Source organism: Astatotilapia calliptera, chromosome 13 (genome assembly GCF_964374335.1).
Source record: "Astatotilapia calliptera chromosome 13, fAstCal68.1, whole genome shotgun sequence".
In the NCBI taxonomy this organism is placed as follows: Eukaryota; Metazoa; Chordata; class Actinopteri; order Cichliformes; family Cichlidae; genus Astatotilapia; species Astatotilapia calliptera.
Genome location: NC_137434.1, coordinates 19,387,818 through 19,402,614, shown reverse-complemented (window position 1 = coordinate 19,402,614; position 14,797 = coordinate 19,387,818). Strand labels below are relative to the sequence as shown.

Below are 14,797 nucleotides of genomic sequence, written 5' to 3'. Positions count from 1 at the left end.
TACAGATGGTCCAAAATAGTGCTCCATGTCAGGAAAAACTATCACTTTCAGACATCTCTTCCTTTCCAAACTAGGTCTTCAGCTTTACTTAAGTTTGAATAATTTACGGTTATTTTTTTCCTCCCTTTTTTGTTACTTTTCCCCCCACTGCTCTCCTTCTCTCATGTTCTCAGGTTGCCGGGATTAAAGGGGTGTTCCTGTCAAATAAAGTTGTCGAGAACCAAGTGAAAACTTATATCACATACAACAAGGGGAGAGACTGGCGTCTTCTTCAGGCTCCAGCAACCGATCTCCAAGGAAACAAGGTCTATTGTGAACAAGTAAGTGGGCCACTGACAAGAGGTACATTTGGTTATTTGGGTTTCCATTATCTGCTTGCAAAAATACCGCAGTGAATCATGCTAGACCATGGTCAAAGTCTGCTGATAACTATGTGCCATAGCAACGCAGTTCTGAATGTGGCAGTAAGTGAAGAGACCTGTTATGATTAGGTTTACCTTCCAGTATTCATTTATATTCAATACATATTACTACAAGTAAAGGGAACATACCATACCTTTCCTTATTTTAAGTCATACTCAAACGTGTAAATGTAATCCCTATGAGCCAAAGCTCAGGCTCCAGACTGCTCTGAGTACTAGGTTCATATTTTCGTCTTATGTGTTGCTCAGTTCCTGGCACAGAACTTAGATGAAGTCAAACATGTATGTACGCACTCTCTCTAGACAGTATTACTACAGCACTGCGTACGCAGTAGGGGTGCAACATTTGCACAAATCTATACGGGACTGGGGAATGACTGCAGGCATGAGCACTTGATCATCGTAAATCACGAACAAAAAATTGTGATGCACTTTCAGGCCACTCTTTACATTAATCCCCTTTAAAAACTCCAGTTTTGCACTCAGATGTTGAATTTTAGAGTGTGTCTGTGTCCCGTAGAGGCTTATATTATTCATGCAACAAGATGTTAGCAGCAGTGGCAACGAATAGGGTGTAAAACACTGGATGATGGAACTACGACATGAGTAAATTCTGTAAATTCAATATAAGTTTTAGTATTATTTCTGTAGTACTGAATGTGCAACATAGACATTTTACTTGCTGCCTAACCTTTGGTGTTTCCTGACATTTTCCTGCTTTTCCATGTCAGTCACATGTTATTATAATATTATGAAGATGATTTAATCATCAAGTTCTAGCTTTAAACATGTGGTGATTAAATGATTTAAAAATCACTGGATTTTATTTTTATTCACGTTTTGCATAGCATCCCAGCATGCTTTGAAAACCAGACTTTACTGTATTGCTCTGTACCATAGATTTTTGGATAGCTTTTTGTTTGTGTGCTAAAATGCAGCACATTATTGCATTTTTGCTTTATTTTTCTTTCTTTTCTTTTAAAAAAAATAAATCAGTACAAAGCTTCACATTGTTTCTTATTCCACCAGGGTAGGTAAAGTCAAATCATAAAAGATAAGGAGCACAAGCATAAGTGGCAGACTTAGTCAACGACAAATTAAAGGAAAATTAAAACTTTTTTTTAATTTAGAGAGATTCTAGGCCCATAAATTAAATCTAAAGAGGCACTTAATCCAAAAAGGTCCCACAAACACTTTCTGTCGTCCAAACTGCCTTTTAATCTACCAAGCGTACACTCGTAAGAGATTTATCTCTACTGCTGCATCTCTATCTCTAGCCATTTTCCACTAATTTTGGGAACTGTAATAAGACAATATTTACTAAGCATTACTCACTATGTGAAATAGCATTAGTTGGGACTCATATTGCTTCATAAGCTTTGATTCCACTGGGCTACAGCTGCAACTAAAATGTTTTTTTTTAGTTGTTGTAATTATTTTTGATGCTTGTTGTGTCTTTTTACAACAGACAAAAGCCCAAATTTTAAATATTACAATCAAATCTTCACATCATCTTCTGCGCATAGATCTGATCTATATTAACGTTTCATTTTGATTTGGAAAACTAATGTCCTTCGCGTTTCGCAGCCATACTGTTCGTTGCACCTGCACCTTCACGTATCAGAGAATCCTTACACCTCGGGAAACATTGTCAGCAAAGACTCAGCTCCAGGAATCATAATAGCATCAGGTGAGACGATATTTGATTATTTTGCACATCCATACTGTTGTTTACGCTCTGCCTTAATGCTGGTCTTTGCTCACATCCTTCAGCACACAGTCACATCTGTTTTTTTTTAGATGCAATTCCAGCTCTGTCTTTCTTAGCTGACAACAATTTAGAATATAAAAGGAAATCTGTTTGTCCTGCACATCTGTTGCATGTTCTTTAGTGGAACGACTAACAAAAGCACTTTTTTGTTGGTTCTGAATTAACGATCGGATCTGAAAACGTGACATGCTTAAAATAATTGAGATTAAAAATCTTTTGTATTCAGGCGTGGTTGGACCTGAGCTGACCAACGCTAATGTCAGCATCTTCATCACATCTGATGCTGGGAACACCTGGAGAGAGGTACATTACATTAACTGTTAGATTAGGGCTATGGGTACATTTTGTGATATTAGTACCTGTACAATGTCTTCATCTCGATAGGTAGTGCTTTCTGAATGTATTACTCTGTTGAGTATAATCAGGTTTTCCTTTTGAGTCTTTTTATCCATTCAAGAAACCAGTGACGTCTTCCCCATGACTATTCACTGAGTGTAATACGGAACAAAAGTTTTAAAACATATGACTTTAGTGAGCTATTATCTGAACAAAGAAGAATAGAACAAAACAGGGAATCTGAGCTTTCATTGCCAACTTTCATTCCTCAGTTTTCAGCTGCTGTTGCTGCAGTCACATTTTCAAAAAAAACCCCTACAAAACAAAAAAAACAAAGGCGTGAAGTTTGACAGCCAGCTTTGTGCATATCTGATCTTTAAAACAAATAAAACAAAAGGAGCATTTAGACTTTTTGCCATTGGCTTAAGTCTGAAAAAAATATCAACAATAAGAGCAACGCTCGCTTGATGCTTTCCTTTATTCACACAGCTGAGACTCTTGTGTGTTCCTGCTTGTTCGTTGTATAGGTGTGAACATGCATGTTCTTGTACTTTGTGCAGACTTGAATTTTTCTCTGGAGTTATGAAGTGGAGCTGATTATGTCTGCAGGTTTTTCAGGAAGAGTACAGTGTGTTTTTCCTGAATCAAGGAGGATCTCTGGTGGCCATCCGACACACACCTCTGCCAATTAGACACATATGGTAAGGCTCTCCAAGGACGCACCACATCTTTTTAGAGACTGTATTCAATCTTCAAAACAAGGGAGTTTGGGGGGGGGGGGGGGGGGGGGGGGGTTGCTTCCCCTCTGATGCTTTTCATACAGAATTCAGCTCTATTTGTGGCTGGTCTGTCTGTGATCCAACCATTGTTCTCTCCCTCAGGCTGAGTTTTGATGAGGGCAGAAACTGGGACAAATATAGCTTCACCTCCTCTCCGCTCTATGTTGATGGGGTGCTGGGGGAGCCTGGAGAGGACACCCTTATAATGACGTAAGATTTGAAGGAACCATGAAGACTCAATGTGTTTCATTTTAGTAAATTACCGTCCTTGCTAATTATATTTTACCCAGATGAAGACTTAGAAGAGTTCACAATATTCTTGATTTTATTTGATATGGATTTTGGGTTTCGTCAGCCAAGATGTAGAAGAAGGGTTTCTCTGCTCCTGCAGAACATGGGTTAGAGTCAGTGTATTGTTATTATTATTATTATTATTATTATCAGTGGAGTTACAGGTTTTTCACATATTTCTTCTCAAATCTACCCCACATTTGATTAATTTTCTTGCTTTTCTGACTTTTTTGTGTAGAATATTCGGTCACTTCAGTCATCGATCTGAGTGGCAACTCGTCAAGATCGACTTCCGGTCCATTTTCCAACAGCGGTGCACATCTGACGACTATCTGACGTGGCAATTGCACAATGAGGTAAGGCGGTCTTTCTGCTATTTGAGTAATGATAACGCGAAGATTCATCCATTGATTAAAGCCAAGAGAATCACTTTGATTTAGCTGCACAATAAAAGCAAGATGGTAAAAAAGAAACAAAAAAAAGAATTTCTGAAATGTTTATGATGCATTATTAATCACAGGGTGAAGTGTGCATCATGGGAATGAAGAGAATCTTCCAAAAACTGAAAGCAAACGTTCGATGTGTCAAGGCCAGAGATCAGTATATTTCCCAGATGTCAGATTCCTGCCTGTGCACAGAGGCGGATTTTGAGTGGTGAGTTCCCTTCTCTGCAGCTACACTCTTTTCACTTCATTAAATCCAATGCACAACACTTTATCAATCTCCAGAGGCAGAGTCTGTGAAGTAAACCTAAGGCACAACAAGAACAGTATTTGAAAAGATCTATTTTATAATTCACTACTTGTTATTCCTATTTCAGTCATGTTCTTTTGTAAATTTAGGACATAACTTGGTAATAATAATAATAAAAAAAAGTTTCACGAACACAGATGTTTTTCTGCTTCCTAGTATATTGTGCAGTTCATTTATCATGTCACTTTTACCACACGGTGTTACCCAAACTTATATTTATGATAATATGCATCGCAAAAGTATGAAAAATCTCAATTATAAAAAGTTTAAACACCAGTCCGTGACCACATGATCACGAGATAAAGAAAAATGTGGGTGCCCAGCCTTCGCAATCACATGAAAGCAGGTTCATTGCTGCATGATTCAAGTGCCCTTGAATAGATTTCCATAATGAATAGCAGTAGTGGTTCACTCTAGACTCTATTATTAGCTACTTCTGTACGTCTAACAAGTATTGCTTCGATACTTGTTTATCACTTCAGACTGTCTCATCCTTTCTTTTATCTTTCTCATCTAACCGGTGCTGATTGAGCAGCACAAACTAATATAACACAAGCTTAACACCACTTTATTACTAGATGACTTCTGGCTCCTGAGAGAGTGTTTCCCTGATCATGATGAAAGATTTCTGACAGATCAGTCTTACTGATGAATACTTTGCAGAGGTATTATAATTGTGTGTTTGTGTTAACACAGACAATGCTTTTGCTGCCTCAGAAATTTGATGCAACCCCCCCAAAAACATCAAAACTTCAAATACTGCTTTGCTGTGGGGACTTTTCTCTAGCCCAGAACATTTCTGTTTGAAGGATGCATGTAGTTATTGATTTTTTTATTTTTATTTTTTGGTGTGGGGTTTGGGTATTTTTTTTAATATATAAATAAACGATCCGTAATCTTGATAATAGTGTCTTTTTCCCTACTGAAACAGCGACTATGGGTTCGAGAGGCAGATCGATGGCACCTGTGCTCCAGCTTTCTGGTTTGTTCATTCAGCAACATCTAGAGACTGCATCGCAGGGGACAGCTTTCTCAACACCACAGGGTATGCTTGAGTCACTTGTTCATTATGTTTTTGATTTAATTCAGTTTTATTTGTCAATGCAGTTTACATTGCACAGTAAAGACCATCAATAGTAGAGAGATCAAATATCCCCCACCGAGCTAGCACTTGGTGGCAGTTTTCACAGGATGAGATTTCTGGTAGAACCAGATTGAAATGATGCCAGAAAAACAAGCAGCAGATGCACAAATGTTTTTAGTTAGTTTCAAATCAGCCTTCATGAATCACCAGTTGTTGTGTTAAAATAGTAGTTTTCATACAATGTAATTTCCAAGGTTAAAAACAGATGGAAAACATGCTTGAAAGAGACGTGTGTGGAGTTTAGGTAATTAAAAAGATCAAACCTCTGATTTTCTTACTTCAGATTAAGAGCGAGGCTTGCTTATATTTATTGCCACTATTTAACTGTCAGCCAAAATAAGCCAGCTGTATAGCACAGGCTTCCCACCACACTGAGCATCACGTCACATGCTGCTTAAAAACTAGTCATTAAACAAGACTAAACCAGCCAACATATGTGGGAAATATGATTAAAAAAATATCCAGTAATAAATCTGTTTGCATTAATATCTATTCATAACAGGCTAATTAAACTCACCTAATACAGCAGTTAAATATGACAAACAGTCGTATCCACTGTCTACATGGGTTGTGCCTGCTTTTATGCTCATGCCGTGTCTGACAGTCCTTTATTTTAGAAGTCCTCTCTTTTCTTTTACGAATTCTAGATATCACAGAGCTTTGTCTAACAACTGCACCGAGGGAAACCTGTTAAAGTACAGCCCCAGACGACAAAAGTGTCCCAGTCAGGCTCCCAAGGGCCTCCAGCTCTTCACCAATGAGGGAACGCTGGTAGCAACTTTGGGAAAGAATGTCACCTTCTTGGTGTTTCTGGAAGAGGTGCTGAGTTCACTTAAGAAAAAAAAACCCCATGTACTTTACATTATAGGGTGAAGCTTTTAGGGTGCATGCTCTTTTATTGGTGTACTGTATACCAAGATGCTGTCATGAACATATCACAGAGGACCGAGCAGCAGCACATCAAATAAATATGCTGTGACATGATTTACAGCATGATCTTATTCCAGTAGATATTAGAGAAAAAGCACACGGTTGTGTGTCAGCGAGAATGCTGACAAACAACCAAGGTTACAGCGTGAGTGACAGTATTTTCTTTTCTTTTGCAAGGGTCTTGGCTCCATGACAAGTATAACAGTGGACTTTGGTGATGGAACCGCTATATCCTATGTGAATATAAGCTCCATCGACGACGGGGTCAAGCATATCTACAGTAAAGTTGGCATCTACCAAGTTTCTGCTACAGCAAACAACGCTCTGGGCTTTGAAAGGATCGTGCTCTACCTCCATGTCTCCTGTGAGTGGAAAAAAAGTAACTTGTCCTGGATAAGCTCCTGCTAAAGCATACAAAATCATATAATGCATACACTTCCACTTCCATGCTAGATTTATAGGCATCATTCATAATGCAATGCTCATATTAAACCTTAAAAGTTCACATGATTCACACAGTTTTTTTCTGATCTTGGTGTTGTATGATGTCAGTGACATCTTTAATACAATCAGCTCAGGCAATACAGCTCTAGCTCACAGATGCCCCACCCACCTGCTGTTCAAACCTTCTGTTAATTGTTTACATCAGACGAAAGTTGGCTTAAAGGGAGCTAAAACAGCTTGAGGGTCTACACCATGGCCCAGTGTAAGATAAATGAGGATTATTTTGAAATCTGAATCATGCAAAGCCATGTCCAAAAATAAAAATATGGAGCTGGAATATACACGTATATAATACAGCTAACTTTGCACCAGCCTTCAAATAGATCAAAACACTTGGACTTTTGAACCTTTAGAGTGAAAAAGTGGTTTGAAAATGCACTCACGCTCCTTCTGCGGGTTCAGATCGGCTCATTAAAGTAAGACTTCACCGAAAAAAAAAGAAAAAAAAGCTTTGAGTGTCATTCATCCAGCGTGGGTGTGAAAGACAGCTGTTTGTTGTCTCCTTGTTGACAGAAAAGAGCGCCACTGGTCAGCTTGAATTTACCTCATTATAACAGATTCCAATAGTGGCACTTTCATGGGTGCAAAAACATCAAAACATCTGCAGACACTTGTCAAACCACTCCTGAAGCGCATTCAGCTCCATCCTGCCTGTCAATGTGTTCCAGGCCGCCATTGTTGTGCCAGAATACTGTGTGATCAAATACGTGGTTTCTCTTGAAATTTGGAGCACCATGAAAGCTTTACGTTTACGCATTTTAACAAAAGGTACGACTTTGGAGTTTCTGTATTTTCCCTCTAAAGGTCAACTCGAGCAGGTCCAGCTTTCTGCTCCGTCAGTGGTCATCAAGAACAAAGCAGTAAACCTTACCACAGTGCTACAGCCCAGTGATGTGGGAACAGTCACTTATTACTGGTGGTTTGATAACAAAACGGAGGTAAGCCATACTTTCTCCTACTAAACCATGCCGCCTGTTTACTGAGCAGCATGATAGATAGTAGACAGTTTCATCTCATCTCATGCCTCTATGCCTTTTTAGCCTGTTGTGACCCTCAGTGGCGCAATGCCCTTCACTTTCTCCAAGGAGGGAACTCACACTGTTACTGTTCAGGCTTCAGTGGGCAACACTGTCCATCAAGATCAAAAGAGGGTATCAGTTTATGGTATGTATCTTTTTTATGTTACCATCATTTTCTTCACCTAATGCACTTAAGTAGCCATTCGATAATTGTTTTGCCTCTAGAAATTGAGAGTGAATAACTTGAAAACTTTATGGCTTCTGACAGCACAAAAAAAAAGGGTTCAGTGATGCTTCTTTCAGCCACATCTCGTGCCATTCATGAGTGAAGGACGCTGGCTGTGTTGCAGTAGAAATTGTTTAGTTTAGTAACTACAGTTTTGATCATGTGAAAGCTCTGTAGGGGTTATGAGATGTGCCAGAAAACATAAAAGCATTGCTGCAGTGTTTCTATGATCCAAGTTTAAGCCTGGGTAAGCAAGTGAGACCAGTTCATTAAGTAAGAACTGTTCTTACTTAATGAACTTAATTCTATTTTTAATGACTTGGGGGCATTTACTTCAGGCTCCAGATGTTTTGCCTGTTGTTTCTGGAATTACAATTACTTTTACAAAGATATTCATTTTTTACAGACAATCAACTTTATGAATTTTGGTTGTTTCTGTGTTTTATTTTTATTTTTATTGCTTGCAATTAACAATGTGTGTATAGTTTTGAATGTGTATGTGCTACTAAATTATGCAACTTATGATTGCACTGTTGTCTTTCTTGGCCAGGACACTGCTATTTTTTTCTAGTATAAATGAAGGTAATTATAAATAATGACAGAGCATTTCTTTAAATTTCGTTCACTTTTTATGCTAGTTTGCAAAGTTAATTGTACCACATATGGAACTGGCACATGAACAGGACCCATCACTCAACTTTAAATGCATGCATTTTCTTCTGCTTATCCAATTAAAGTTTCGAGCCTATCCCAGCCATCACAGGGTGAAAGGCAGGGTGTAACCTGGACAGGCCACCAGAATATCGCAAAGCTAACACAGAGAGGACCAACCATTCACACTCACACCTGTGGCCAATTTTACAAAGAATTTCCAATCAACATGCATGTCATGAGCTGTGGGGGGAAATTATACCTGGAGTGTACCTATGGAGGCAAAAGGCAAACATGCAAACACCACACAGACACACAGTGGATTCAAACCGAGGCCCTTCTTGCTAAACAGCAGTGTTAACCACTGCACCTCTGTGCCACCCTCACCATAAACAATAAAAATACATGTAACACAGACAAAGACAGCAGAAACTCTGCACAGAATTTCTATTTATTTTCTTTTTGATATAAATTGTTTACTAACATTTAAAAAGATGTAAATTTTAATGAAAATACCAATTTTTGAGAAGTCCTGGGGCTGCTCTTTGAATCTAATAAAACACTTAGCGCTATAGCAGATCTCCAGTGTGAAGCAGTTCATTTTACATTCTGCCAGTAGTACAATCAATACATTTCATCACTGGCACTCCGACTGTCTTTTCTTATAGCAGCTAATAAACAAAATTGAGGATTTAGCTGCAGCTAATGATGCATGCACAGGAATAAACAATGTATTCTAAAATGAAATAAGAAGGTCACCAGACCAAAAAATATATGCAAGAAACGACACTTTTGCCAGTCAGTGTAAGGGTTATTTGAAGTGTGTGAAGTGGATAATTGTTTAAAGAGTTTATTTTTCATGAAGTAAGAAGATTTCTGCCTATATTTCAGATTATTTCCGCTCACACGTGTTGGCATTTTCATCTAATTTGGATGAGCTGAACCCCGGGGTGTCTGAGTGGAGAGAGGACATCGCCAGAGTTGTGAAAAACTGCATGGTTCAGGTCAGTTTTTCAGCTGCTGGTGTTATAAAGGCTGTAACATGAGTAGGAATAAACTAAACTTCAGAAATCTCATTTAGATTCTGGCAATTAGCAGCTTTACACTAGTGTGGAGGAGGGAAAAAAACTCTAGTCACTGTCTAGTGAGCTGATAACACTTAAGATTTTGGTTACGCTACATTTGTAATGTATGCATGTGATCTTGTCAAGTGTTTCACTCCAATAGCTGCAGTGTCTTTAACCTCAGTAGCTGTGTAATTAGTCGTTTCGCTCTGAACGCTGACATAGCGCATCACTCGAAATCATTATTACGAGCGCAAGCTTTCAACTGAACATGTCAAAACACTAAAGGGCAGTAAAAGTGCTGCTATGACACTTGCCTTTTGCCTCTGTGAAGAAGAGAATGACGGTGAGAGAACACCACAACCTCTAGTAAAAAAGAGCCACACTGTGGTTAAATGTGCCTGGTTTTCTCTTTCAGACACTGTGGGGATGTCATCAAAGCAGCGGGTTATGTAAAAGACCTGGATACTGAGCTCTATATATATCCGACAGTAGCCCTCAGTATGAAACATTCACTTTGACCTTCTGTCTTGTCAGATATGACCACAGTTTGCACCAAGAAACTGACAGCAGACCTCTGGTTACGGCACAAATGCACTAAAAGCTCTGGCCTTTACCAAAGACTGTCATATTGAACTTGCATGTTTAACTTGATTCGTGCATTATACCTCGACAGTGACTGGTGCTTAGGCAAATGATATATGAAGCAGAAAGCAGAAAGAATTTACTCGTTAATACAGATGACCCCCAAGGATCGTATTTCAGGGCCGTAGTGCACACTATCACCTCAAAGTGTGTCAGTTCAAAAACCTTTTTTAATGAGGTTTTGTTGTTATTATAAAAGGTCACTGGAATCAGTGAGGATCAGCTCCTGGTCACAGTGCTTCCAGGGCTACCAACTACAGCAGAGATTTTCATTGTACCTGAGAAGAGGCCAAGTGACAGAGCCATGGATGAAAAGTGGGCACACCTGGATCAGGTACTGTCTCATAAATCACTATAACGGTCCTTGACAGATACTCAGTACACTTTGGTTTTCTGTAATCCACAAAAGAAAATAAATAAATACAAGAAGTTGAGGAGTTAAGAGACCATCTCAGGAGAGAACATCTCAGGAGAATGCCTCCTTTCCTTCAGAGTGTCATACAGGATTGTTGAGCTATCAGTATAAGCTAAGTATTAAAAACATATCTTTCTATCACTGCAGCTGTCTAGCAGGCAGGAGAGGACCCAAAAGTAGCACTCTAAAAACACCACATAAACTCACTGACTGGACTGAGGACATAAATACACATGAGGTAACAAGAGGACAGGCCACAGGTGTGAACACAGGTGACACTAATCTAGACAAATGAGACAAGGGAAGCAAAACTGAATGTGTTAGGAGACTATTGAAGTAAAACAGGAAGTAAGATAACCACAGAGACAAAACTAAGACTCACAGGCTTGACACCGGGACCGGGGACAAGACAGACTGAGGCTGAATCACAAAACTCTTGATAAACTAGAAAATAACATTCGGAAACCAGACATCATTATCTCCTGCTTTCAAAAAATACAAACCCAGACGAAAACTCAGAACAGTTTCTGTCACCACAGGGTTGCATCTTGCTTTGCAGATACACAGAACATTGTATTTACCATACCATAGTCTTAAGCTAAAGGATAAAAATGAAAGTGGTCTGCAATTTTTTTTTTCACCACACTGCCTCCTGCATTGATTTTTTCCCCCCCTGAGAAACTCTTTGCATAAATTTCAGTTTCTCATATATTGCTGCAATCATCCCTAATTATCTAAGATTCTTTCTCCAATTTCCGATTGATGTGGAGCATCAAGCTGTTTTTAGAGTCCTTGGTTATATGTATTGGAGAAGTGTTTTAAGGAGAGTTACATCTTAACTTCCCTTTCTCTCTGTTTGTCCACAGTACTGGAAGTATGTGTGCGCTGAAATGAAATTGTATTTGCACAAATTCCCCCTCTCTTATCTCTGACTACTGACTATTATTTCCTGTTTCCAGTTTTTCTTTTCTTTTATGTGTTTGACAGACAGAGTCTGTTATGCGAGAGACTACCTAATTATTATCCAATTATTTTATGCTTTTCTTTATTACTTCTTAAAATGTCTTCTGCCTTCTTTGGTGCCACAGTTTCCCTTTTTTTTCCATTCCAATCATCAACTTGGGGAGACTTGAAACTTGTTCTGGCAAGACAATACATCAAAACGAGCATAATGTCTGCTCTTATTTTTGTCAGAGTTACATTATAGTTGCATAGTAACACAGTTTTAAGTGCAGCTTGACTTGGAAAGTCTGCACTCCATCACCACCTAACATTAAGGTTAACTCTGACAAAAATAAATGCAGACATGATGCTCATTGTGATGGATTACCGAAGTCAGCCAAGTTTAAAGTCTCTGAAAATGCATTTTCATACCATTGTGAAATGAATGGATGCCACTGGCTGCTTGGTGGTGAGGAAAAATATGATGTTATGCCTTGGAAAAGGTCAGCCGTAATGAGGACTGTACATTTTTTGTGGTAATTGGGCTAAAGCATGCACAAACTCTGGTGTAGTCCATCAAGTGAGAACTCAGTGAATAAGAGGAATGTGTTCCATATAGGCTCATTGTTATTATTATATAGACCCCATAGGCTCTTTTCTTACACGAGCCAATCTTTCAGTAGCGTCTCAATAGTCTGTCCTCATGCACTTTCTTGTTTTTTGAGTATACCCCTATTTAATCAGTATTTCTCTTCCTTATCACGCGTATTATTTCACAGAACCTCCAAACTGATTTTAAATCTGTATCACTAAACTGTTAATTATTTCAGTGATTCCACTGATTCATATTGTATTTCAGGCACTCCTAAAATGTAATACTTTATGTCAACACTAGAGGGCAATGCCTTCCCGTGTAAAAGCACTGCTGCATCCATCAGCGCACTGAAATAACACTCAGAGTATCTCAGAATGTGAAATTGGACTGACAGTCACCTCTGTGAAGTTTTGAGACTTGCATAAACCTTTGGGTAACGATAACAACTTTATTTTAAGCCGCCCGGGCTTCGTGGTTGTTATTTTCTTGCTGTGAAATAATATTCCTGGAAATGTATCGTGCATCATGTTCGGAAAAGCTATCAAATAGGTAAACAAAGCAATAAAACAGAGATGTTTTTTTAAAGCTAGACAAGCTCATTTATTCATAACGGAAGAGACTACAATGTATCACAAGTAAACATAATTTTGCTGGCTCACAGTCAGTCTTGAACTACGTTAATAGGTATTTAATTACATTGATGCATCATATAATTGGCACCATCGAGAAAGGAGACAATCTGGGGCAGGCGGCTGGGATTGGGAATTAAAGAGATGTATTTATCTAAAGCCTGTCTGATTACCTGGCAGAACCTCACAGACAATAGGGTAATAAATCTTCAGTTCACTGTTCTCATCTCCAGTGAATGACTTGCAATGTGGAGGCACTGAGTGAGCGCCAACACATACACATGTGCATCGATGAGTGCATGTGTGGAGGAGCTTATTAAAATGTGTAATAGATTTACTGACCCTGATATGCCACTAGAACAAAAAGTAATTATTCATACTGTGTAGAGCGGTCTAATTTTAACCAGTGGAAAGATTTTAGAAAGAGCGAGATGGAATTAGTGAGGCATGGCTAAGGACTCAAATGGGCACTGGGAAGGCATTTTGGTCTCTTGCTAAATGACTGCTTCATCAAGGTGTGAAAAGCAGGGGAACTTGAGTCTCTTCAGGGAGAAAAATTAAAACAGCAATTTTAAGATATTAGAACACACTTTGATTTCCAATAATGTTGCCTCACTGAACCTATAAATGGGCAAATCACATTCCCTTTAAAAGGAAGCATGACAAGGAAATAGTTTGAAAAACTCCCCGCTGTGATGGAAATGGCAGAAGATTATTTTTTAATGTCACTGCCACACCATAAGCAGAACACCTGGTTACCTGATAAGGTTTTTCCCCCACCATTAAAGCCTGTTAGGTTTCAGTGCAGCAGGTTTGGTTTTCCCTGTGTCACATCACCATTTGCTCCTCTTTAGAAGGAAGCAAAAACTCTGATCCATAATTCAAGCTGTTGGATGGAATGGCTGTGGTTGAAATATTGATGACTGTGAAATATTCCTATACAGCTGCCGCTAACTGAGCCTTCTCCGCTCTGCCACTTCTCGTCATAGCTTTCTCAGGTTCTGCTAAGTGCTCTGAACCAAGACCTCATCCAGTTCACACTCAAACCGGGGGTGCAGGTAAACGTGTACGCCACACGGCTGTCTCCAGGTGAGCCTGCTGCGTCTGTCACACACCTACCTGAACAAATGGCAGGCAGTCTGATCCATTTTTGTTAGAGATGTGTTCCAGACCCCATTTCTGGGGTCGTGTTGGGGCCAGACTGTGTGCGGTTCTTCTAGTTTGAGGCTGAAAATGAGATCTACATGTGAACGAGCTTTCAGCTTTTCAAATGCTTATTAAAAATTAAACAGAAGTCTGGAAAGTACAGCTTATGTATTTTGTCATATTGTTGTATTCGTTTTCCATGTTCTCTCTGTTTATACTGCGCTGACTGATATTTAACAGAATTGCTATATAATCTTGGCCTGCATATGTGCTCATTTTCTCCATCTTTCTGCTTCAAAGCTCCTCTCGTGGACAGCAGTGATAGTGGCCACAGCGGCACGGCGGTCATCATGCTGGTGTCAGTTGTCCTGATGGGCCTGGCTGCCTTTGTTATATATAAATTTAAAAGGTACAAAATACTTGGGTGACAGAGCACAGTCAGAGAAAGATAAGTTAGGCGGAGTCATAAAAATAAGCCCTCTGATTTGCAGACGCATCCATGAAGTTGTCTGCGATAAAATACGTTATTGCTTTG

At 39.1% G+C, this 14,797-nt stretch overlaps 1 protein-coding gene across 1 annotated transcript in view; it reads left to right on the top strand.

The window, feature by feature from the left end:
• The window catches only part of LOC113034876 (VPS10 domain-containing receptor SorCS1-like), a 50,163-nt gene that overhangs the window by 31,040 nt on the left and 4,326 nt on the right, over nucleotides 1-14,797 (top strand). The window contains exons 10-25 of the mRNA XM_026190002.2: nucleotides 174-320; nucleotides 2,010-2,112; nucleotides 2,420-2,496; nucleotides 3,139-3,230; nucleotides 3,411-3,518; nucleotides 3,838-3,955; nucleotides 4,120-4,253; nucleotides 5,284-5,397; nucleotides 6,144-6,315; nucleotides 6,604-6,790; nucleotides 7,735-7,868; nucleotides 7,971-8,094; nucleotides 9,718-9,830; nucleotides 10,735-10,869; nucleotides 14,106-14,205; nucleotides 14,563-14,671. Of these exons, the coding sequence (XP_026045787.1) occupies nucleotides 174-320; nucleotides 2,010-2,112; nucleotides 2,420-2,496; nucleotides 3,139-3,230; nucleotides 3,411-3,518; nucleotides 3,838-3,955; nucleotides 4,120-4,253; nucleotides 5,284-5,397; nucleotides 6,144-6,315; nucleotides 6,604-6,790; nucleotides 7,735-7,868; nucleotides 7,971-8,094; nucleotides 9,718-9,830; nucleotides 10,735-10,869; nucleotides 14,106-14,205; nucleotides 14,563-14,671 (1,967 nt within the window). The remainder of the gene's footprint in view (nucleotides 1-173; nucleotides 321-2,009; nucleotides 2,113-2,419; nucleotides 2,497-3,138; nucleotides 3,231-3,410; nucleotides 3,519-3,837; nucleotides 3,956-4,119; nucleotides 4,254-5,283; nucleotides 5,398-6,143; nucleotides 6,316-6,603; nucleotides 6,791-7,734; nucleotides 7,869-7,970; nucleotides 8,095-9,717; nucleotides 9,831-10,734; nucleotides 10,870-14,105; nucleotides 14,206-14,562; nucleotides 14,672-14,797) is intronic.